This window comes from Pomacea canaliculata, linkage group LG14 (genome assembly GCF_003073045.1).
Source record: "Pomacea canaliculata isolate SZHN2017 linkage group LG14, ASM307304v1, whole genome shotgun sequence".
Classification (NCBI taxonomy): domain Eukaryota; kingdom Metazoa; phylum Mollusca; class Gastropoda; order Architaenioglossa; family Ampullariidae; genus Pomacea; species Pomacea canaliculata.
The window spans coordinates 12,729,034-12,753,515 of record NC_037603.1 but is presented as its reverse complement, the minus strand read 5'-3'; the positions used below and the strand labels follow the sequence as shown (position 1 = coordinate 12,753,515).

Here is a 24,482-nt window from a genome sequence, read left to right as displayed (position 1 = left end):
TTCTGATGGAAACGCCCCTCATACACAGGTTTTCTTACATAACAGCCGATAAACATCCTCAGAACTCACCTCAAGATAAGTTTACTACCAAATGTAGCTGGAGTCCCCTGAAATGTGGTTTCCTCGGGTTGGAGTCTGTGTCACCATGGTGATCTGCATGGGTACGTGAGTAGTCAATAAACACAAATGTTCAGAAGCAGATAACTACTTTCTTGCTGCTCACAGTTTTCTGTAGGTTTTGTCTGTAAAATTGTCTATGTATTATGTATGTTTACCTGTGCACCTGACAGCACTAGGAGCGGCGCAGGACCCCTGCCAGGCCGGCAACTATCAGGAGCTGAACGATGCCTATCGCAGTGTGAAATACATGTTCAGCTACCCCAAGATACCCGAATGTGATGTCTCTTTGACCAGAGCCTGGTACCGTTTCACAGGTCCGGCTGGCGACATGATGCCGGAAACCTGCATACCCCGGACACACGTGATTATCAAAGTTTATACATAGATAATGTCATCAAACAGAAGAGATAGATAACTCTGGTCTTATTTTCCAGAACTACTCTAGATGTCACAATGGTCATATTTTCATATAAAGTTGTAATTAATATTTTTTTTCAACTTACTATTACATCATGTAAAGTATTATATCAACTATACATGTCCAGATATAACTGAAAGTGAATAGTAAAACTGCGGTTGGAAGTTTGTAGGTAGGAGTCTTTGGCAAGCAGGATACTTTACTCATTCGCCTCTCAGTGGAAATAGGATAATTGTATATCCATCATTCCATCCACATGCATTGTAACTTCTATGTACCATCTAATATTTTAATTTTATTTTATGCTTTTGCATTTTTTTGTAGTTATTTGAAATTTCTTAGAACCAACTGCTTATTTGCTGTGAAATATCTACCATTTACAATTTATGTTCACAAAAAATATATTTTATCAGTGTGGAACACAGGCTCCTGTGTGGATAAACGGTACCCACCCCGATGTCACCGAGGGCATCGTGCAGAGGACGTCCTGTGCCAACTATGGGTCCGACCGCCCGCTGTATGGCCCCTGCTGTGACATCGAGATTGACATAGAAATCAAGAACTGCGGCTCCTTTTATGTCTACCACCTGAGTCCCACTGATAGTTGTCCCATCAGTTACTGCGGTGGTGTGTTTACCTGTCTAAAGCTATGACCTGTAACTCTGACTTTTCACCTTTGAACTCTCTCCTACTTCATCAGACAAGTGTGTCCTATCCGTTTATTATGTTGTATCATTTTTACCTTGACATTTTTCTGTCATGTTTTGTAATAATTGTCTGTTGTCTTCTTTGTGTTGTTGATTCTTTGTGTTTGTGTGTTTAGAAGGAAAGTCTGCTGTTTGAGTCTAGGGATGTGTGTGTGTGTGAGCGTTAATTTTGTAAATATTCAAATTCTTAAATTGTTCGCAGGGGATAAGGATGTGTGTACTCAGGACCAGTGGAGTCTTGATGGTATGCCACCTTGCAAGGAAGGTCAGCATCAACATAAACATATACATTTTTTTGTATTAGCTTATTGAAAACTGAACACTTGATTATTGCATCATGGCTAACATAATGATCAACTATTTTTAATGCGAAGCCAATGCCTTTATTCCTCTTCTTTCTTCCTCTCCGATGTCAGCACTACCATTGTAACCGTTAAACAGGAGACGATCAAGGTAAGTTTAGTAAAGGAACAAATGACACATTCAAATGTAGAAGGAGGCTTGCATACTCCCCACAAACAGCCTGTGTTCTTTTTTTGAGGACTGTTTCCAAAGTTTGCTTCCAACCCAATTTTACGAGGACCAGCAGTCCGCAACAGTTCCTTCTGGTTCTCGTGTCACTTTGACCTCACCCAAGACCCGGATAACATGATTGAAGTGCTGTGGACAGTCAACGGCAACAACACCTGGAAAAAGCTCTTCCTAGACCCTGATCGAGTAGCCTACCTGGATGGCTCCTTTCTGAAAGCTCACTTGGGCTCAACTGTAAGTCTGTAGTCAGTGTGTGTGTGTGTGTATTTAAGGAGAAATAAATAAATTAGAAAGTGCTGATCAAAATTCTGGTTAACAAAAACGTATACTTTACTGACAAAAATTACAGTGACGTGCTCATCCTTCCTTCTAGGCAAGAGTTTGGAACAATTAAAAATCCTGCATCCCTCTGTTTGTCTAAACTGCCGGGACTAAAACCACTTTTCTTTTTATGTTTTTGATGTTTTCTTTCTATGTTATGTTCTATAAATATTTCCCAAAATAGCACAATGATTATTCAATTAACAGATGAATTTTAGTTTTTAATGTAATTTACTTAAGTGTTCTAAACGTCAATGATCATACCTGAAAAATATATTTTAAAATAAAAAGCAAGCTTTTTCTAAACTGGTGTCAGATCGGATGCAAAGTGCGGTCCAACTACCGTGGGAGCCAATATGCAAGCCCATGGCTGTCAAGTAACACCTACTGGGTGGGACTGCAGGTAGACAATTGCTATGACTATGGTAGAAGCACTTGACTGCATGCAATACTTATAATTAAAATTATAGACATCATGCTGATAGTTGGATGATATTAAAATAATTTTATGTAAGAACATTATGTTTTATATTCACAATAATATTTACTGGCTGTATAACCATTTGCATGATTCTTTATAACACAGTGACCAGATTCAAAGATGTTTATCTGTTTGTTGTCTCTCTTGTCCATACTAACAGAGAACAGGGCTGATATAGAAAACCATATTCCAGTTTTCGAAATGTAACTTAACTCATCTTTTAAACGCGCTTTTGTCTTATTTGTTTTAATCTTCACTTCCATAAAACAGACAGAACCTTCTCGCTTGGAAATCAGCGAGAAAGAAGAACTTCGCAATGTCCTTCTCACGTCCACCATTCCGATTTTGTGTAGCAGCCCTCGAGACGGAGGGTGTTGTCTCTCCTTGAGGCTGGACGTGGAAGGTTCTCGACGTAAGCAATAGACTTACACTCAATTTTGTTACTAGCTTCTAAACACTATTGAACAAGTTCTCGCAAACACATTTTTCTTTGCTCTACCAGGAAAGTGTTCACTCTACCACTACATGAAAGTATGGAAGTAAGTCTGAGTATATCTGAATCACGGTGGCCTGACAAATCAGATTTATTTATTTCAATTCTGTGGTAGACTTCAAGCCTCAAAATTGCTAACTTGTGTGGATGACACAGATGATTGTAAAATTATCAGACTTGTTTCAGAGACAAAAACTTTATTATCGGTATCTTGGAGAATTATTACATCTTCACATTCGCTCAAAATAACCGTTTTCTAATCAAGATAACTCCTAGAAACTCATGGTTTGGTAGAAATAGTGTTATCATCCACCAAAGACTGGCTTCGGTTTGCTTGTTATCAGAGAATCTGGTGACGGCTGGTGACTGTGAATACAAGCTGTGCGCCAGGGAAAACGTGTCTGACTCAGCTTCTGTCAACATCCCGCTGATGGCAGTCAGGGATCTCATTGATGATGGAGATGTTGAGCTTCTGTTGAGCTTCCAGGTGATCCAGGCAGAAGATGGAGACCTGAATCCGTTAGTGTTTGAGGGCTACAGAGCTCTTACCACCAATGTAAGTGTTACAATCACAGCACAGTGCATAATGACTCGAAGGGGCCAAAAGATTTTTTTTACAAGTTCGAGATAGAGGAAAGATATGTAAATTAGTTGTTGTTGTTTTTGTTTTTTTGTTTTTTGTTGGTTTTTTTTTTGCCAGTTCCTTACTGTTTTGTCTCTCTCTTCTTCTTTTGTTCGATGTAGATCACTGTGCGGGATGTAGAGATACCATCCTGCTCGTGGACAGGAGACTCACACGTTCATGGCTTCGAGTCGTCCCTGTGAGTGACCGGTTTGTTATGAATCTGGGTTCTGTTTTTGTTGACCAGCACTGACAAGTCTAATATTGACGAGGATGTTTCCTGAAAGACAACTTTATTTCCCTCTACATCCTTTTCTTTATCATTAAAATGTATTCATCTGAACTATCTTTAATTTCCCTTTCGGCTAAATAAAGTTGTACTATAGCTCTATTTCCTTTTAAAAGCGAGAATCACCAAAGAATAACTAATTGATTCTTTTGAGTACTGATAAAATATAAGAGCAAAATTATTAATTGCTATTTTCCAGGTCTTTTAACCTGTATAATGTTGGTGACTACACAATGTATGAAAATCCGAGCAGAGCCTTTGAGGTAAGCACAACAATGATTTATCTCTATTGTAAGGATGTTGTAAGTGAAAAATCAAATTACATACCAATGATGTTATCTTAGTATTCAAGCTAATAGGCTTTTTCACCTTTTTTATCCTGTCTCTGTCTCTGTCTCTGTCTCTGTCTCTCTCTCTCTCTCACACTCTTTCGAAGCAAATCGAGATAATAAAACTCAAAACACGGTGTCGCTTATAACACAGGCTAGTGACCGACCACCAACTGGACATCTTCTGTTGAGTTCGTCCTTTTTTTTACAGATCCAGGCTCGCACGTGGCCTTGCAATGGCGGAAATGTCACGTGCGTATGTGGAATCGCCATCAGAGAACTCAATGAGATCATTCGTATTGACCAGTGCGATCAGCCCTACGGAAGTCCTCACACGTCACCACTAGTCACGGTGTACTCGCAACCTCTGAGAGATGGAACAGTCATACTGCGATCTTCAGATGGGAGTAAAATCGTTGTATGTATATATGTATGAATGAGGAAATATATATATATGTATGTATAGTCTTACGTATTGGGACACCATTTCGTGGTTTTCATTTGTAACTACACCCACAGCTATTTCTACAAAGCGGGATACATACTGAACAGCTTTTACTTTTCTTGAAGTACATCAAAACGGATATTTGCTAGGTGAGACAGGTGACCCTGTTGTACACGGCAATGGTTCAATACATTTGTGGTTTCTGTGATTGATACACAGGTGAACCTGCCGTCAGGAACTGGAATCAGTGTCGACGCTCGAAGGTGGGGGCTGAACGTACACCTGCTGGCCTCACCTGTGGACGAAGGTAAAGGTCGAGGTGTGTGCGGCACCTTTGACGGCGACCCGCTGAACGAGTTCACGCACCGCAACGGCTACGTGGACAGCAGCAGCCTTCTTCCCATCAACTTCACCGAGTCTTGGAGGTCAGCAACACAAAACAGTCTAACGATGGAACGCCATGCTTTTCCCGACACTTTAACTGTTATCACATTTTCGCTTTTTTATTACTGAAAGGGTCATACTCGAATGATTTCTGGGTTCGTATGTTTCAGAAACAACAAAACGCAAAGTCTGTTCAAATCTCTCCCACCAAAAGTAATCGAGCCCGATGCGACCAAATATTGTTCTTGCGATACCGGAAGTGGTGATGTGACGAGAAGCAACTGCACCAGCAGGCGACATGTGTCCAGCGCTGCCTTCAATGTATGCGATTGCTCTTCTTTCTTCAAACTCTTCTACCAAAAACTAGAGAAAATAATGAGGATCAGGAACTTTCTTCTTGATGATGATGGATGATGGATGATGATGATTGATGATGCTGATGATGATGAGTATGATGATGATGATCTATGTTCAGTGTCCAAACTGCCCCGACATTACCGACAGACTAACAGTTGTTGCGGGAGGTGCTCTCAATGCCACTGACCTCGATGAACAGGATGCCAGGTTCGAACCCGACAATTTCACAGGTCAGGATGGCTTCTCTCAAGCTGTGAATGGTTATCTTCGGGGTTTGCAATTTTTTGGTCCTACCCAAAAAGTATATCAATACATAGAAAGACAATATTTATCAATAAAGCCCCGACTACCTTTCTCACCACCAGCCGTTTAAAATCAAATGCTGATCAACTGACGATAATTACGAGACGAGGGTATGCGATCCATAACTGGGGGTAACTTTGAGGAAAATCCGTTTGCTACAAAGATAAATTACAGGTATGGGTGGTAAATAAAGAGGGCTACTGATCTTAACTTGGGATAACATTGGGGAAAATTCATTTTGCAACAAATTGTGATTAAAGTAGAAAAAAAAACTGGCGGTGGGATAACGAGTTCAGATTTTATTTATAACAAGACTGTCAATACTGTCAAGGAGATTGTCATGCAATTCGTTTCATGATGTTCATCATTTGCCAGTCAAGTTTACACTAGAAAATCCTTTATTATATGTTTGGAATATCGTTGTTTACTTATTTCATATTCCCGAACTCCACGGGTAGTGAAGGTGATTTTGTGTTATAGACTTTCAGCCTGCAAATCCAACATGGCCGACATCCAGCAACCTGACGGAAGAACAGTCAAGGGTCAAATGTCAGGAAGGTCTGCGTAGCTCACAGCTGTGGACTCACTGTCAGAGTATTCAGAAGATAGTCGACAGCTATCAGCAAGACTGTGTTGCTGATATTTTGGTGAGATGATAATGATGATAATAACAATGACGACGACAATAAATATGATTATGAAAGTTGTTGTAGTGATAATATAAAGTAAACCTATATTGTAACTGCTTGTAATATTGTGTGTGTGTGTGTGTGTGTGTGTGTGTGTGTGTTACGCACGTGACACCAGTTTGGCGACACCTATGACCTAGTCGAGTCTGCCACGGCCTCGTTCAGCGAGGAATGTCAAACAGAGCTCAGCAAGGATCCGGACAACTACGTCACTTCCTCCACAGGAGAAATCGTCATGAAGGCGGAACTTTCCGCCGACCTCTGTGGCGCCACCTGTCTCCGGCATGGAACCTGCAACATGGGGGCACTGCGTCTGCAACACTGGCTACACGGGAGACAACTGTCACCTTCTTGAAGGCCAGGGACCGCAACTTTCCAGAATCCGAAAGTTAGTGCAGCGTGTGTGTTAATGCGACTGAAGCAATGAATGTCATCAGTCCTGTTTCTCCATCACTGATTTATTAACACTATTAACCCGTCTGCTTCTCTTGGATACAAATTATTATCTCAGAACCCAAATCTGAAGACACCCCTGACTCTGTTGATCGAGGATGTGTACAGTTTTCAAACATAGAGACATAGCACACACATATATATATGTATGACATGATCGCAAGAACTTGTCAGCTCAAGGTGTAAATTCCAGCTCGAAACTCTGTTATCGTATCAAAGATACAGAAGGTGATCAGAATGTTCCCCGACATTGTCATTTTATCAGACGTTATCTACAAACCGTTATAATATTTCTTTGTAGCTCCAACGCTTGTGACGTCAATGAGCGGCCATGTCGGAAGGTCTTCATTGACGTCACTAACATCGCCCTCACGGACCAACTGAAGTGTAGGGTACAGGAAGTCCTGGTGAGTGCTTGTCATGACAGCTCCGTGCTTATGTCAGTGACATAACAAGTCCACGCTACCATGAAATGTAAATGATATGATTGGCAAACATTTGGGTCATGTCAGTGTCATGACACACACACAAAAACTTTGTCTACAATGTCCTTCTACAATTTGGATTTTTCCATCCTTTTTGTACTCCAGTTAATTTGATTCAACAGTCGAACATTAAGACAATACTCTTTTCATCTCCGTTTACAGACAGATGGGTCTCTTTTACCTGACATGTCTGTAGACGACGGTGACTTCCTTTCTGCCGGTAGACTGGCGTGTAATCTACCAGACGCACGTGTAAAATCAGGTATGATGACTGATCTGTGCTTTGTAAAATGTTACCCACCATGCAAGATTGTCTGATCATATATGAGGACCAGTATCATGGAAGAATGAATGAACATTCTCATAACAGATACTTGTATGTCAGTTTGTCCATGCGTGTCTGTTTGTGTGTGCGAGAGAGAGAGAGGGAGAGAGAGACAGAGAGACAGAAAGAGAGATTTTCCATTCTATACTGCATGGAGATCCTTGTGACAGATAAATCCGTGAAACACTACATTATTTCCGCAACAAATGATGGCAGTCTCTATGGTAACCAGTTAAATATAACGGTGTATGATGGTAGATGTCGGACATGCGACGGGACGTCCTGCTATCATAAAGTAAGTACACCATTCATTCTTTCAGGTTTCTCATTTACAGAAATAATTTCTAATCACCCTGAAACCCCAGGCTGTTCCTAATTACCTTAAAACACAGTCCTTCACCACAACACAAATAGTATTAAGCTTCAAAGCCACCCGTTTAGATATAATGCAGCCATATATACAGAATAACTGCATTTTTATTTAAAATGGAAGTGATTCAGTACTTAGTACCAATAATCAATTTAATTACTCGCTAGTGTTTGTCTTTCAGACCACAGCCTGTCTTATAAACAGTCTGTGCTATGAGGAAGGTGAACACAACCCATCCAACGCCAGTGAAGTCTGTCGGGTGTCCGACTCCACCACACAGTGGACTGCATTGTCACCTGTCTCGGGTAGGCACAGGAATTGGGGGAGGAGCATGGTTGTCGCTGGTCAAAGATGATTGGCTGTTGATCCATATGTCTCTACCATTACAAATAATTTATCTGTGATTCTTATACCTGTTTACTGTTAACTGTAATAACGTGGTTGAGCGAATGAACGTTGATTCAGTCTTTTTAATTTATCATAGCCTCGTTCTCAACTTTGAACCGTCCCTGTACCTTTTCCGAGACAAAGGAAATGTTCTCAGAGGTGGGTAGTGTCCAATGCCGATGCCGATGACAATGTACCCTTATTCCCTATGTTTTGCTTCCGCAGCTGACTTTCCGGTCATAACGGCTGTCAGCCTCAGCAGGTCGCCTAGCAACCACACGCTGCTGGTCTGCGACATCAACTCGCAGGTCACGGCGCCAACAGCCAGGTACCGACTAAGTTGGGGCGTTGACGGGCTGTGGAGGGAGGAACAGGAGGTGGATTCAGGTCACCTGACAGCCAGTGTCACTGTGTCAGATCTACCTAATGGTGTCCAGGTAAGTTTCTGTTTTATCTATGTAGGTACGAATATTTCTATTTGTCCATAAACAGTACAAGTTCGCTGGAGGACCGACCTTGCTGTAAAAAAAGATTTAAACCAAATAATTGTTCAAAGAAATTAATCCTCCTTATTTTGTGCAATATTGTTCTGTTAATTATTGTCGTTTAGCTGACCACAGATTAGTAATTTACATGTTTTAAAAATTGTGTATAAGTTAGTTTTAAGTTTGTTTCCTACATCTGGATTATTCAGTGGAGACTGAACTCGTGTTTTGTCTTTTTTGAACCGACAGGTGGCGTGCCGTGCGCGGTCTTACTTCACTGATCATAACATCTTTAGTCCTTTCATTATCAGCAATGTTATCTCCCTTCAGGTGAGTGTCACAGAACGAGCAGAACTCGTTTTTGTCTCACAGCTTCTTTCCATTCCTCCACTTTTTCTTTCTTTGCTTCCTATTTTCGTTCATTCTGTCGTGGTCAACCCTCTTTTCTTTCTTCAACCACTTTCCAAGATGGAGTCAAATATACTGGATTCAGTAATCGATATTCCTAGTGTCAGTCTGATAAAATAGTGACATACCTTAGTTACCCGACAGTACCACACCCTGTATTGTCCAGTGAACTCTTGCACATGAAATCTTGCCATCATCTACTCAGCGTTGAGGGTAGCTTTCTTTCCGTAGGTCTGGGGCAACCAATAAGCTAAAACTACAATAATAAAGCTCTGAAGAAAATACATGAGCCAAACATAAGCCTTTTGTAGGTAAAAAAAAAGTTCTTCAAAATTTGAAGCAAACGGTGTGGATTTTGCATAGAGTACAAACACCTTCACTTTGCTGATTCATGTTTTATAGATATATATATATGTGTGTGTGTTATAAAATACATTTATATAAGCATCTTTTCAGACTGCTGATGTTGGCTAAATCTGCTAATGAAGTGTCTCGTGCAAGAACTTGAGACCATCATGAAAGACAGTTTTTAGGTCGTTCACAGGGACTGATAAAGTGTCAGACTGTTTACCATGAACTCATTAAGTAAAATAATTTATACAGTTCGTGTCCAAAGAATTTAGTGATAGTTGTTAAGAGAATCATGTACTTTTATAATAAAGTCGAAAAGCATGTTCTGAAACTTCGCATTCTCTTTGTTCTCTTGTGTCTGGGTGCGTGCTTAGATGCGACTCGTGTCTTCAGGTATTGTCTTCCACCTGTACTTTGATTGAATGTGTGTTTTCCGCTGTCCCTGCCATTGGATGTTTGGATGTAGTTCTTTTCTACCTTCGATGGTTTGTTGATTGATATGTATGTGCTTGTGTGAGTGAGTCGGGGAGAGATCACAGTTAATGCCGGGGAAGTGTGTCGGGTATCTTACTCCCCTAAGCAGGGGATGGTACTGTCACCTGTCTAGGGTAAACAGAGTGAAATAGAGACAAATAACAAAGTGGGATGTAAAGATGTATTTTTCCAGTTTGCTTGGTACAAGTGAACACTTTGTGTGTGTGTGTGTGTGTGTGTGTGTGTGGGAGAGGAGATATTTATATGTGAGTGTGTATGTGTCGCTTACCTGTTCCCCAGCAGAGCAAATATGAGTGTGAAACATGCAAGAATTACGTACACAGAAACAAAGTAATATAAATAAAAACATTCACCTTATTGCTAATGTAGTGGGTACTTCCATTCCAATATTTCTAAGTTACTGTTATCAAACTTTAGTAACTTTATTCTTTGTCAGCTTTTCTTCTGGTTTCAGCGTCCCTGACGAAAAAAAACAGAAAGAGTAGTCAGAGCCTTGTCACTCACGGCGCAATCTCTCTCTCAAGCGCACTCTCTCACACACTCACTCACTCACACACACACACGCACACACACACACACACACAAACAAGTACAAACGTGGGAGGGGAAAATGTAATTAAAAATAACAAAACATTTTAAGATTGGAAACTCACCCCCATAGAAAGAATGTTGCTGTAGGTGTAGGGACTGAAAATGTTGGTGTCAGTGAAAACTGAACGTACACGACATGCCACCTGTGGATATTAGCATACATATTGTGACATGTCAAATGTGCTACTGATAATAATAAGAACAGTGCATTTATAAAATGCATTTCCCTACCATATATCGGGTTCAATGCGCTTACGTAGACAGAATTAATCATTTAAAAATGAAAGTTAATAAACAACTCGGCTATTCACTCCTCCAGAAATGTCACATACACACATACAAATACACCTATAGCAGCTAACTCAATCAGCCGATCAGTCTGCCAATACAAACATTAAATAAATCCGTTCATTCTCATTTATTATATCCTAGTATATACATACCTACGAGTCATTGAAATGTAACAATATGAGATCAATCTTGCTAAGAATTGCGATAAGCTGAACGATTCATTGCAAAGGTAAAACATCAACATAGATATACAGTCAGGAAGACGAACAGATAATCGTAAGAAAAAGAATAAGCTATAATCAGACAGGAAGGCACGCAGCATTTCGAACAGACCTGATGAGCGTGACTAACGTCCGACATGCTGATGGCAGCCTCCAGATGTCCACTGGGGATGACCAACTCTCGAAGCCAGTCGCCATCGACACCCCAGGCCATCCGGAAGCTGGCTGTGGGCTTTGAGGCATCAGCGTTGACCTCACATCTTAACTGGGTGTTGTCCTCTGACCTGGTCACGTTCACGGACATGATGACCGGGTAGTCTGCTGTAAACAACATCAGGCCAGGTGTATGTCTTAATCAACTTTCGTTCATTAGACTTGTTCACCTTGGAGGAAATTCAACGCGATGTACACTTATTTAGAGTGACAGTTTGAATATTGTGATACAGCACTCTTCAAAAACACTCGCACACACACATCGTCGAAATGTCATCCTCACATCGAACTGTAGGTACAGGAGACCACTCCGTCGTGCTGACCGTAACGGTACATATCTGCGAGTTATCCTTCGAATTGAGTTCTCCATCTTGGAAACACAAGTTGTTGATCAGACACGTGCTTGGCTGTAGACAAAAGTTGCCAGAAGCGATCATTTAGAATCGACTACAGTCGAGAAACTTTAATAATAAAAACGCGAGATGGGGGTAAGCTTTACTATTTTTTTTAACTATGAAAGCCATGGCTACGAAGACAATTGTTGATGAACATGAAATAAATAAATGAGAGTGGAGCAAAAACTGGGAATAATTGTGACGAAGAAAAAGTAAGTATACGCTTAGGAGTCGATGGTGTATAATCAGAAGCTGAAAATATGTAAAAGTGAAGAGCAAATGCAGGCAGACTCCAGATGCTGCGTATGTATATTATTTAGAAGAAACAAAATAAGGGGAGATAAACCTACCAGTCTCCAGCATCCCTCCTGTGTGCAGTTCTGACAGGACGAGTCGTACACAGTCATATTCACTGGGTTGCTATAACGATGGCCATCGATGGTTGCCGTAATGTAAAACCGTTTGATTGACTTCTCTGAAAATAAAAACTTCTGATAATTGATTTTTAACTTCCACCCTTACTTCCTTAGTCCAACAACAGCAGTAAGAGTACCTCCAACATCTCTTAGTGCCGTCAGTGAAGACAACACATGTCAGAGTGTCCAATAAAAACCGAGGCAGCATAACCCTCTTCTTTTTTACTTAACATTTTCTGCGACAGTAAAGTGGTTTTGAAAGCCCAGGTGTTTCGTATTTTCATTCCCATTTTCGCCCATAGAGACAGGGCGACCCACACGCAGCTCCAAGACTGTGGGGCTTGCGTACGTGTTACAAGACATGCAGAAACCATTCATCAGGAGACTAAATAAAAGGCGGTTGAGAGTTACTTACCCGTTTTTATGCCAGCATCAGGCAAGAAGCAGCCGAGTTTGTTAAGAGTCAGGAAAACAGCTTCTTTCATAGAAGCCCTTTCGGAAACTGATCCATCGTCCTAGAAATATAACAAAACCATGTATGAATTATTATTATTATTATTAAGCTAATAATATCTTCATATATTATATTATTACCAAGTAAATTTTAATATTACTAGTGAAAATTCTAATTAGCTTTAAAAATCTGCAAATCCTTACCAGAATTTCTTGAATTCTACATGCCATTGTCTCCTTATTCTGAATATTTTCAGCGTTGATAAAGACTTGTTTGCATGGCCGTTCATTAAAGTCACACAAGTTGGACCTTATACAAAGCAATAAAAACCTGTTGTAGTAATGCATGTTACCTTTTCATTTACTAAAATTTCGTTCTGTTGTCCAACAAAAAGCTCACTACATGATTGGCGTTGTTATTTTCTACCAATGACGTTTTTTGTGTTATTTTATTTATTTGATATTTCTTTAAATTGCTTGCAAATCGTCTTGTGTATATTAGTGATAGGTATTAGTCTTTAAGATGGCTCAATCTATATCTAGCTTTTCTTTACAACCCTTTCTTAAAAATCATAATCAACTAGTTCTACTCCTCACCCTCGGATGCCGAGCAGTTTAGGTGGTTCATCTTTTATCTGACAGTTATCGCCGATAAAGCCTCTGTTGCAGACACATTGTCCCCTGTTGCATCGTCCGTTGATGTAGCACACAGGGTTGCAGACGTCGTCAGAGATCTCTGGCTTCACGACACTCTCTCCGGTGGGTGTGGTGACGTAGTTATCCGGGTCCTTGGCCAACTCTACTTTGCAAATTGTCAGGAAAGCTTCCACGATGGCCTCCGTTCCTGTATAATTATCAGCTACCTGATCGTCTGAATGAAGATAAAATTCAGAACAAGTATTCTATTAGTTTCCTACAATTCATTCTATTAAAATAACAGGTATAAATATTAGTCATCAAACATTGAATTTCGTCAGACAATATATGAATGTGTGTATATATAATACAGATTAAAACTTTAAAGAGCGTTGTAAAATGAACTTCTGAATTTTAAACAGTCTTTTTCGTATTTTGTGAAAATTCACCAAAATATCGATCTTGCAGTTTTCGATCAGCCCTTGAATCTCCTGAGTTTTGTCCTGACAGTGAGACCAGAGCTGAGACTGTCTCAAGGCGGTGGAGCAGTAGTTCTCTGCTTGACTCTCGCTGATGCCAGTCGATGTCGGCCATGACAGTTTTGGCGGTTGGAAATCTGGAACATCAGAGCTAATCATCTTTATCGACCCCCATCTTGACTTTTTTCTAAGTACTTCGTTTCTCCTGACCATTTTTCTTCAACCATTAGTCACTGTCATCATTATCTCTATCACTACAGATAAACATCATTATGGTTTGGTGATGGTAATCACAAAAAAAAATACTTTTACCTGCATAATCGTTAGGGTCGTAAGCACGGTGTATTTCATCGGAGTCGACGTATGCTTTACCACTTGCAGATCTCTTACTTTGTGGGTGAACCCATGCACCTTCTGTAAAACCACTGTTGGCTGTGCTTGCAGATCTATTATTTTGTAAGGCACCCATGCACCCCATGCACCTACTACAAAACCACTGTTGGCTGTGATGTCTGTGCAGGTAGGACACTTCACATGCAAATATTTAAATTGCTGTCACGACAGAACAGTGAATGCTACAAGAAGTTGACAACTTCGTTTTCGTGATTTTGTCATAATTTTCATTATCTTAGCACTATACGTATATTTTAAAATGATCTTCATTATTTTTACTTTATCAGTATTATACGCCATTTATTCTTTTTTTTCACTTCATGCTTTGCTGATTACATTGATCGATAACAAATGTAGAAGTTATGATGGATGTATGTTTTATTTAAGAACATTATGCAGGTGATTTGTCTATTAATTGTTTAATGAGTTAATAATTATTCCATAATATGAATAACGGAAAAATAATAGAAATATAAAGTGAATATTCGTTATTCCAAATATTTTTTGGACCAAAGGTCATTTTAACAGCATGGAAAAGATTAAATGAAAAATGTCTAACGATATTAGCTAACCGGTAGTACGTGTCCTGGTATGTCACCTGGTAAGCACAGTTCACAGTTCCAGCGCCATCATTATTGCATGTGCAGTACTTAGGCACGTACGACTCCCCCGTTTGTGGAGGTACAATCCTGAACAAGCTTGTACGGTCATCGTTCCTGAAACATTAATTACATTACAATGATGTTTTGAAGTTAAGTATAAATTCTTGAAATCTTAGTGTATTTTAACGTGGAAACACATTTTAAAATGTAAAGAAAACTATCTGAACGTAGAAAACAACAAAACATTAGTGATTACTTCCAGGACTCTGTGAAACCCTCTGGTACACTGTCTGCAGGCATTGTGTCCACAAAGCCAAACCGGTGGGTCAGTTCGTTGTTAGGGTTGTTATCAAACGTCCCACACAAGCCTCTTCCATTGAGGTAGTCAGTACCAGGAACAGAGATGTCCAGGTTGAGATGACCACCAAACTTTCCCAATGTGGTAATTTTAATCTCAGAACTGGATGGAAAATACAGCTGCCGACAACAGGAAATCAGCTGTGTCAAACGTTACATTCCAGAATGATTCATTTCTTGTCGAACAGAAATACATGACAAACTAAGCAATAACATGTCGACAAACCATGGAATATGTTTAAAATTTTAGAAAATTTGTTTATATTTTCTCGAAAGTAAATGGTGCTTCGGATAAAAAATTATCGTTTTGAATGAACTGGTGACACAAGGACATGTACTTTGACCACGCAACTGATGCTATGCTCGCAGCTGTATGGCACTTGTTAAAATCGAAGGGTAATTGTCCAAACTCTATGCTAACTGTCCAGAATAGAGGGTGATTCAAATACTTTTTATCTCCTAGCTTTTTATGTTTGGCTTGGTCTCTCTTTATTCTGTTGTTTATTGTAGTAGATTGCTGTGATTTTCCTTTGGATATATTTCAAGGAACACAGTCATAGATCAAGAAAACTGTTCATGAACTTTAATCTAATGATTAGATTAAAAACTGTTTGAAAATTACACAAAATGTTTGCTGACAATTGGGAGGAGTACCTATGTGTCTAACAGATAAACATACTTAGGACGCGTGCTCACTCACTCATGCACACAAGCATAGGCATAGGTATCTATGTATAAACAAATTATGAACTAATTTTTAAAAAAAAAGACCCAAGAAAACGTCTCTAAACTAATTTACACCAAATAACGTTAGTGTACTATATGTGTTACATATCTTTCAAGAGAGAGATTGATAGCCGTCAGAAGCAGAGAAACATTTCTGAGATGTGATGAAGCTGAGTGTCAGCCCCCCAGCAAAAAAAAAAAAATTCTTGAAACACCTCAGAAAGGTAGAAGCAAGAGGTTGACAGGAAGTGGTTGGTGTGTGTAGATCAGGGGTCTCAAACTCGCGGCCCGCGGGCCAACTGCGGCCCGCCGGACAAAAGTTTGCGGCCCCCACCTCAATATCAAAGTTTCATGTTAGTGCGGCCCGAGTTTGATACTGTTATATCTTCTCCTCTCTCGCCCCCAACGTGTCTTATTTGCAAATAGAAAGTTGCAGTGCACAAAGAATACAATTTGAAACGTTATTACACAACTAGACATGCTGAGGAGTATGCAAAATACCAGGGAGATGAGAGAGTCAGCCGGGTTGCTAATCTTAAAACACATCTACTGAAGCAACAAAATTTCTTGAAGAAAGCAACCAAAGAGAATGACGCAGCAGTCGAAGCTAGCTACGTGGTTAGTGAGATGATTGCTAAAGCAGGAAAGCCATCCAAAGAAGGTGAATTTTTAAAAATGTGCATATTACAGGCTGCATGTATTGTCTGTCCAGAAAAGAAAGGTCAGTTTAGCAACATCAGCCTTTCTGCAACACCGTAGCAGAGCGCATTTCTGACCTGTCAAGTGACATTTATGATCAACTGTGTGAGAAAGCAAATGTTTCATATATATTATTTCATATTGTATACTCAGTCGCTCTTGATGAGACCACAGACATCACCGACACTGCCCAACTCGCAGTCTTTGTCCGCGGTGTTGATGAACTTTTGAAGTCATAGAGGAGTTGCTCTCAGTGATTCCAATGCATGGCCAGACCACAGCTCAGGAGATATTTCACCAGCTGTGTGATGCATTGAGAATGCCGGTTTGCCTTGAGGAGGTTTGTTGAATAACAACTGATGGAGCGCCATCAATGACAGGGAGGACTGGTGGCACTTGTTCAAAAAAAACAACAAAACAAAACAAAACAAAAAAAAAAACAAACAAACTGGAAGAGGAAGGTGTGGAGGAGGCCATTGCTCTGCACTGCATTATTCATCAGCAGGCCCTTTGCAGCAAATGCCTGAAGTTTGACAATGTGATGTCTATCGTTGTGAAATGTATCAACCAAATCAGATCCAGGGGTTTAAAGCACAGAAGGTTTCGTGCTTTTTTTAGAGGAAATGGAGTCAGAATATGGGGATGTGCTCTGCTTCACCGAGGTACGTTGGCTCAGCAGGGGAAACATATTGAAGAGATTTTTTGAGTTGAGAGCCGAAGTGAAAGCCTTCATGGAGAAAGATGGGGTTGCTGTTCCTGTGCTAAGTGATCCAAAATGGCTCATGGACTTAGCTTTTTTGGTTGATATGACACATGAGCTTAACGTACTGAACAAGAAGCTACAAGGTCAGGGGCAACTTGTCAGTGTTGCCTATGACAACGTGAGAGCACTCTCTACAAAACTTATGTTATGGAAGCCAGCTTTCTCAGACAGACCTTTGCCATTTCCAGCATGCAAGGCACTCATGGATGCAGGCACACCGTTCAGTGGTGAAGAGTATGTGGATGTCATTTTGAAGCTACAGGAGGAATTCGATCACAGATTTGCGGATTTCAAGACGCACAGAACCACATTTCAAATTTTTGAGGACCCCTACTCCTTTTATGTACAAGATGCTCCTCCTGTGCTTCAAATGGAGCTCATTGACCTGCAGTGCAACTCTGAACTCAAAGCCAAGTTCAGGGAGGTGAGTGGAAAAGCAGACAAGCTCGGGCAATTTTTGAGAGAATTGCCCCCTAGCTTCCCTGAGCTTTCCCGAATGTTCAAGCGGACCGTGTGTCTCTTTGGGAGCACATACTTGTGCGAAAAGCTCTTCTCTACCTTGAACTTCAATAAGTCCAAGTACAGATTCAGACTTACTGATGAGCATCTTCAAGCCGTACTGAGGGTCTCAACTGCTTCCTCCCTTAAGCCAAATGTGGCTCGGCTATGCGAGAGTAAGCGCTGCCACATCTCTAGCAGCAAGAAGTAGGCAGAAGAAGCCATGTTCAGAACAGTTTATGTTCAATGTTCCATTCATGTTAAGAAAGTTAAATGTTAAAGAAATGCTAATACAGACATTTGAATCTGAATAATAATAATTACATTTCTCTGGTCAGCAACTATATTTTCTTCAGTCTTCTATATCTGCTGTATTATTATTATATTTTCATTTTCAATTTATTCATTTATTACAAATTGATTTATTTTTTCTTATGAATTTGTTAATTTATTTTTATTTTTTAACACAAAAATAAGATGAAAAAATAAGACATTTGATGACATTGGAATGTTTTTGTAAGAGCTTTTCTTGTGGAAAACCTGATGCGGCCCGGCCTCATCCAGACTCTGCCTCCAGTGGCCCCCGGGTAAATTGAGTTTGAGACCCCTGGTGTAGATTGACTGGCACAAGGTTGAGAGGACAGAATCACTTAAAGTTTAAAACGAAAGAAATTGTCAGATGCCATTTTGAATGTGGTTCAACAGTCTTACCTACATCAGCTAAAAGAGACACTTAGGACAGGCTCTAGAAAAAAAAACAAACTAGGTAATATAATTGACTCCATTCGAATCACACTAACCAAGGCCATGGCTAAGACAGTTGCTGCTCGATGCACGAACCCCGAAAAGAGGCTCAGAGATAGAGATTCATGCATAAACACTAAAGTGCTTCAATACCGCCTACTGCAGACGTGACGTGGATAGAAAACATGACAAGGAATCATTTCACTTAAGACTTAGAAGGACCTGGAAGCCGCGGATGTGATTTTGTTAAAAATTTGAAGAAAACATAAAGAAATCAGTGACCAAGAAGAAGATGGAGAGAAGAGAGAATCATAATTGAAGATGACTTACTGTTATCGTCGATCCATCCGTAGCTTGAAGTATGGTCGTGCCTTCTCTCAAAGGCCTGGCCACGGTGATTTCCGGTGACCCAACGCTTTTGCCATAGAAGCCATGATCGCAGCCATTGACCCTGATCACATCGTCCTTCTCACGAACCGCAACTCCACAGACACAGGTTACCGCCCTGTCAGCACGCTCTTTGTAGCAAGGCCACGTCCGAATCTGAACCTGCAAGCATGCAAATTTATCACGGTATTTCTATTGGTAAATAATTTATCGATAGAATATTGATGTCGTTTATAGGAGGAGGCTCTTTGTAATGTCGCTGATGATTTACCTGACGTGTTATTTGCTTTTATGTGTGAGTGAGTGAGAGAGCTTGTAAAGATCGGAACGTGTATTTTTTTCCTATAGTATTGCCATAATTCTCTTATATAGGTTTTACTTTATATGTAACGAAGAGTTAAATGTTTACTATTACCTGAGTGGGCGAAAAAATGAAAAACTTTAAATAATGTTCAACCTTGATAACTTGAATCGTATTTCTCAGCTTCGATTTAATAGCACCAGCAAGATCTGTTGTGTGGCATCTTTTGTCTTCGTACGACGAAACTAGAAAGACTTCTCTTGACACAAGGAAGGGAAACACAAAAAACACTACGGGTATTCAGCTGCACTTTACCTCAAAATCCCTTTGGATATTTTCGTAGGCAGTGTAGTCACCCACTTTAAACAGATGGAAAACTCTGTAACAAACAGAACTGTTTTTTTTTTCACAGAGATTGCCAAATTTTTTTATTTTTATTCTAAATTAACCATTACATTAGAAACGCAGATTAAATGAACACGAAATATACAGTACTAATGTTACTTTATTTACAAATGAATTGTCTTTGACCTTTTATTCTCCAGCCCTGTGACTGTGATGTGTGGATCTGTTATAATGTTGCAGACCTTTGAATCCCTCTGCTCAACATGAACCTGTGTGATGTGTATCAGGTAACAGAAATAAAAATAAGCATAAATATATTTCCTGACAATTTCGATATTTCGCGGCATATTTAGCGAGACTATAGATACAACGACAGGCACGGAAGAAACAGACAGAGATGCAGATGAAGATATTAATGTGTGAAGGTATTAAGATGAGAAAAATAAATTCAAGTACAAAGGCAAACACAAAAAGTGGGAGCGATCCATGTCTTGACTTTTGCAAAAATTGGCTTGAAGTGCTTTCCTCATTAGAGAGTTAGGATTCTCAGTGAGACAAGAAACTAATGAGACATTTTATACGCAAGCGCGCGCATACACACACACACAGAGTATACGAGCACATATCTACATACAGTCTGTTAAACGTCTATGTTTATTTATAGGTGACAAGTGTGTAATTGAAGTACTGCGCTTTGTTAATCTTGCTTTAATAATTATATATATATGTGTGTATTTAAAGGTGCAAGATACAAAGAGAGAACAGTAGTTTGTTCGCATTGTCTCATTTAAATTTAAAGAAGCTCGTTGCTGTAGTGCACTTTACTTACCTGTACCGAGGGGATCTTAAAACCTTGGAATATTTGATGATACGGCGAAGGGTCATTGACGACAATATTAGCGAAGGAGACCAGCAAGTCCTTGGTGCCGGACTGCATCTGAGTCTTGCTGGCCACGACTGACACCGTCGTTGCCGCTTCATGACGCCCGTTGTCCCAGTGTGACGTGCATATTAAATTTCTGCAATCGTTGGACACTACCACGGGGGCTTTGCAAAAGAAGAAATAAACTTAAGAAAAGCATTTTAATCTTACCTTTTTTCAAAATATCTGCGATATAGAATATAGAATAATTTGGTATTTTTCTAGACAACAAACTCACACTGTCACAGAGAGGAAGGACTAAGGGCACGTGCAATGACGAAAGAGTGGGAATGACGTCAGTTTTCTTAATGCGTGTATCCATGATGTAAAAAGGAGGTGTGACGTAGGCCGGTCGTGAAGAGAGTAGTTGTAAAGTCCGTTTCCCATTGGACTATCAGTGTAGGGAGCGATTGGATAATTATTTCTTCCTTCACATCGTGAAGCGTATCGTGTTATGACTGTTGTTAGTGAACGGGGAATGGTATCTACTAGATATCTCTTTCAAGAAAGGTTAAACATCGTAGTTATGATTTATTTATATACGTAATTGTGTTGCATTTAGTAAAAGTAGGAAGATTCGTCCAGATAAGTCATTTTGTTTATTTGTGTGATAACACGTATTTGTCTGGCCCTGTGTGTTCGAAAGGGAGAGACACAGTTTGCGGTGTTGTAACTAACTGAGGAGATGGGCGCCGCCAAGTTCGCCAAAGCCCACTGAAAGGACTCATGGACGCACAGCAGAAAAGATGTCTGTTGCTGCTGCCGGAAGGTCCCCACTACGCCCGGACCGGGCATGGGACTGAACTGAACTGAAATGAACTAACTGATCATAAGATGAGAGGCACTGTTATTATAACGAATGACACGAAGGTAAGCTGTTCTCAGTTTTTTTTTTCATCTGGTCTCAACTTACCGTGACCTCCTACAGACCCGGTGACCGACAGGTAAATCCTTAAACAACAAGCACCATAAGTCGAGTTGCATAAGATAGGAAGTGTTGACCTTATGACCACATCCTGTCTGTCTTCATCAGTACGTATGGAGATATTGGAGGGATTTGTCTGTCAAAAAAGTGATCTGGTTAAGATATGACGGTAGAAAACTACATAGAGACATTATATACAATGATTACATATTATACATGTATATTAATGTAAACAGACTGTTCTAATGACGTGAACTTTCTGGAAGGTAAGTTTTTTGCCGATTAGTCTACTCGAGGTAAAAGGCTTACTTACCACCTACCAGGAAGATTATTTAACTTCCCAGGGAATGTGAAATCTCTAGACACGGTAAACCGCTTAAAGTTGCGGCCTGTACAGATATGTATAGCAAGAGATGCGACAGTCGGCATGTACTTTACAGATACTCTCAACCTGTTGTCGATACTTACTTGTATTCCAGCCCAGTACGTCACAGCGCTCTCCAGCCAGGGTCCCTTCTTGATGGCATTTTGTTTGTAAAATGCACGCACTTTACAACCAACCTGTCAAAGATTCAAAGGAGATTTTTCTAACCCACAAAAGACTGTTATGAATCTTTCTTTTTTACTCTAGCTCGCTCTCAGAATGCATGGGAGGATATACAGTTGGCTTTTTTGCGGTCAGGGAGACCCCTACCTAGATAATAATGTGGGCGTATGAGCAGCTTTGCAGAGATTAACATGATTCTGGTGTTTTGACATACCACAATGATACAACAGTACTTCATCATGTCATGCCCTGCAATCACTGTGTTGTTTGCAGTTAACATGTAATTATAAGCTCACGTTCTTGTTGAGGAGACCCGCCAGTTGAGCCCCATCCAGTCTCCCAGATTGCCACGGATAACTGATGACTTCTGGCGGCACTTTAGGGTCCTCCACGCCGTCAAACAGCCAGACAAACTCAAAGGCTTGATCCGGGTCGTTGCCGCTAAAGGTCAGGTCACAGGTGAAATAGAAGGTGTTTCGCTCTATCACAGGTCCCCGGAATCTCGGCGGGTCAGTCAGCTGTGGGTAGGGGTCTGCCGATAAAAGAGAGAGCAGAACAACTGATGGACTCTCATGGTGAGGGTTTGCGAAAATTAGCAGACAGTGCACGGGGACGTAGCACGTGACAATTACATTCAGCGAAACTCAAAATTCCTTTGTCTTTACCACACCAAGCGAGTCGCTCCTTGCTTATGGCTGTCAGAAAAATGCGATAGCATACTTGTAGTCTATTTAATATACTGTGCATTATTTCATCTGGTTATCGGCTATGTTCTTTGATCACGTGATTAACTATTCATTTAGTCGTTGGTTGACTGACAAATGTCATGAATTACAGGCATCAACACAGACGCACTGACGTCCATATCTTACAGTGACATATTCGCATGCAAGGTAACATATTCACCCACCTTTACAGCCGGGTGGAAAACCTGTCGGAGACCACTTGCCAGCTGGACATGGTGCGTCCTTTCCTGTAAAGTTCAACAAGATGGATTTGTAAACTGAGTGGACATAACAAAAACATCACAAATGGAAGAGTTCGCATACGTACGTGCATACTTGAGAAGGCCTTTTTAGCAAAGCTCTTCTTGTCACAATAATATACAAAATTCAATATAATCTGAGCTCTCTATCCTCTCTTTTTGTCTTTGATGCTCAAATTATTAGACCTGGAAGGAAAATGACAAGAAAAGAAAAATGCATGAACGGTCGAAGAAATGTGTAGAAAAAAAATTATGTTTGTTTCCGAATTACCTGCACAATACGCAATCGGACAGGATGATGGTGGATGTAGATAGTAAACGTAAAATCCGCCACAAGTTCTTTGACCCGATGTTGATAGCGGTGTCCACAACACGGGACGTAGGAAGGGCCCACCAGTCTGACGTTCGCGCATGCTTGCCTCGTTTGGATCCCGTCACTTACAGAGGGGTGAGTACCTCTCAGCCATATTGGAACAGTCGTCCCGCACTGCACACGCACGCATTGAAAGAAAGCATAAAGTGAATCTGTCTGAGGACTTTCGTCGTTTGTTCCTCAAGTTTATTGTAACAAATATTTGTAACAGACCGGTAAAGACTTTCAAAAAGATATTTTCTGCGGGCAGGAAAACACGTTTTCATTTTGTTACGATCGGTATAATGTCAAGTCGTTCAAACAAGCAGCAAATAGCAGACGACGCGTGACGTACACGGACATGACGTCAAGCATTGCTTTTCAGAAAAACAGGCTTTGACCTTTCCCCGCGAACCAGATAAAAATAGCCTGGAAGATGACGTCAAACGTCGTCTGCTTGGCTTTCTGTCCCAAGCGCTGAGAGAAAGGCAGGCACAGATAAAAATGTCTGTCATACGACAGGTATCCCCATCATCATTGCCAGCATAAACATGTATAGTCCAGATGACTGTAAGTAATATAATGGATGCGAAGATGTAGGTGCGTATCTCATAGTTTGTCACGGACGCCGGTGCACTCACAGACAACACACATACACGACGTACGTACGTGTTCTTTCAATGCACAAAATAAGATTGCTTGCGGCTGTGCACGTAATGTTATTAAAATGCTCGAATGGCTCAGGACTTACAGATTACAAAACACACATGCATAAATAATTGCTCGCTTCTACACAATACTCTATCGGTGACACACAACTAATGATACAATGTTTATCTCTGGGGCACCTCTCCGATCAATCACACTTAGCTCTTAATCTTCATCTCAACTCTCGTCGTCTATGTATAGGAAACACACGGCTCTCACAGTTCTGCTCGTCAACACAAAGTTCCAATTATATTATCTCAATTATAATCGCACCAGCAGACACTG

At 40.4% G+C, this 24,482-nt stretch overlaps 4 protein-coding genes across 7 annotated transcripts in view; 3 read left to right on the top strand and 1 right to left on the bottom strand.

The window, feature by feature from the left end:
• The first annotated feature begins 39 nt into the window (after window positions 1-39).
• Window positions 40-1,595, top strand: LOC112555936 (oncoprotein-induced transcript 3 protein-like). Its single transcript, XM_025224549.1, has 4 exons — window positions 40-161; window positions 291-481; window positions 952-1,165; window positions 1,448-1,595. The coding sequence occupies exons 1-4, from the start codon at window positions 113-115 to the stop codon at window positions 1,555-1,557; spliced, it is 564 nt and encodes a 187-aa protein (XP_025080334.1). The 5' UTR covers window positions 40-112; the 3' UTR covers window positions 1,558-1,595.
• A 249-nt stretch (window positions 1,596-1,844) lies between these two features.
• On the top strand, window positions 1,845-7,566 carry LOC112555123 (von Willebrand factor D and EGF domain-containing protein-like). Its single transcript, XM_025223341.1, has 13 exons — window positions 1,845-2,010; window positions 2,414-2,500; window positions 2,849-2,990; window positions 3,416-3,627; window positions 3,816-3,892; window positions 4,182-4,245; window positions 4,523-4,729; window positions 4,976-5,181; window positions 5,311-5,461; window positions 5,616-5,727; window positions 6,281-6,447; window positions 6,608-6,877; window positions 7,244-7,566. The coding sequence occupies exons 1-12, from the start codon at window positions 1,894-1,896 to the stop codon at window positions 6,842-6,844; spliced, it is 1,779 nt and encodes a 592-aa protein (XP_025079126.1). The 5' UTR covers window positions 1,845-1,893; the 3' UTR covers window positions 6,845-6,877; window positions 7,244-7,566.
• A 744-nt stretch (window positions 7,567-8,310) lies between these two features.
• Window positions 8,311-10,463, top strand: LOC112555126. Its single transcript, XM_025223343.1, has 3 exons — window positions 8,311-8,946; window positions 9,244-9,324; window positions 9,848-10,463. Exons 1-3 carry the CDS (start codon window positions 8,683-8,685, stop codon window positions 9,908-9,910), a joined length of 408 nt encoding a protein of 135 aa, XP_025079128.1. The 5' UTR covers window positions 8,311-8,682; the 3' UTR covers window positions 9,911-10,463.
• A 121-nt stretch (window positions 10,464-10,584) lies between these two features.
• The window catches only part of LOC112555122 (von Willebrand factor D and EGF domain-containing protein-like), a 70,888-nt gene continuing 56,990 nt past the window's right edge, over window positions 10,585-24,482 (bottom strand). For 3 of the 4 annotated variants that reach the window (XM_025223337.1, XM_025223340.1, XM_025223336.1), the window contains exons 19-23: window positions 12,310-12,434; window positions 11,848-11,971; window positions 11,464-11,672; window positions 10,902-10,982; window positions 10,585-10,707 (exon numbers count right to left, since the gene is read on the bottom strand). In XM_025223337.1, coding sequence (XP_025079122.1) covers window positions 10,699-10,707; window positions 10,902-10,982; window positions 11,464-11,672; window positions 11,848-11,971; window positions 12,310-12,434 — 548 coding nt within the window. In that variant the 3' untranslated portion in view covers window positions 10,585-10,698. Of the gene's footprint in view, window positions 10,708-10,901; window positions 10,983-11,463; window positions 11,673-11,847; window positions 11,972-12,309; window positions 12,435-12,790; window positions 12,891-13,032; window positions 13,139-24,482 lie in introns of all 4 variants that reach the window. The other variant, XM_025223338.1, reaches the window with a different exon arrangement.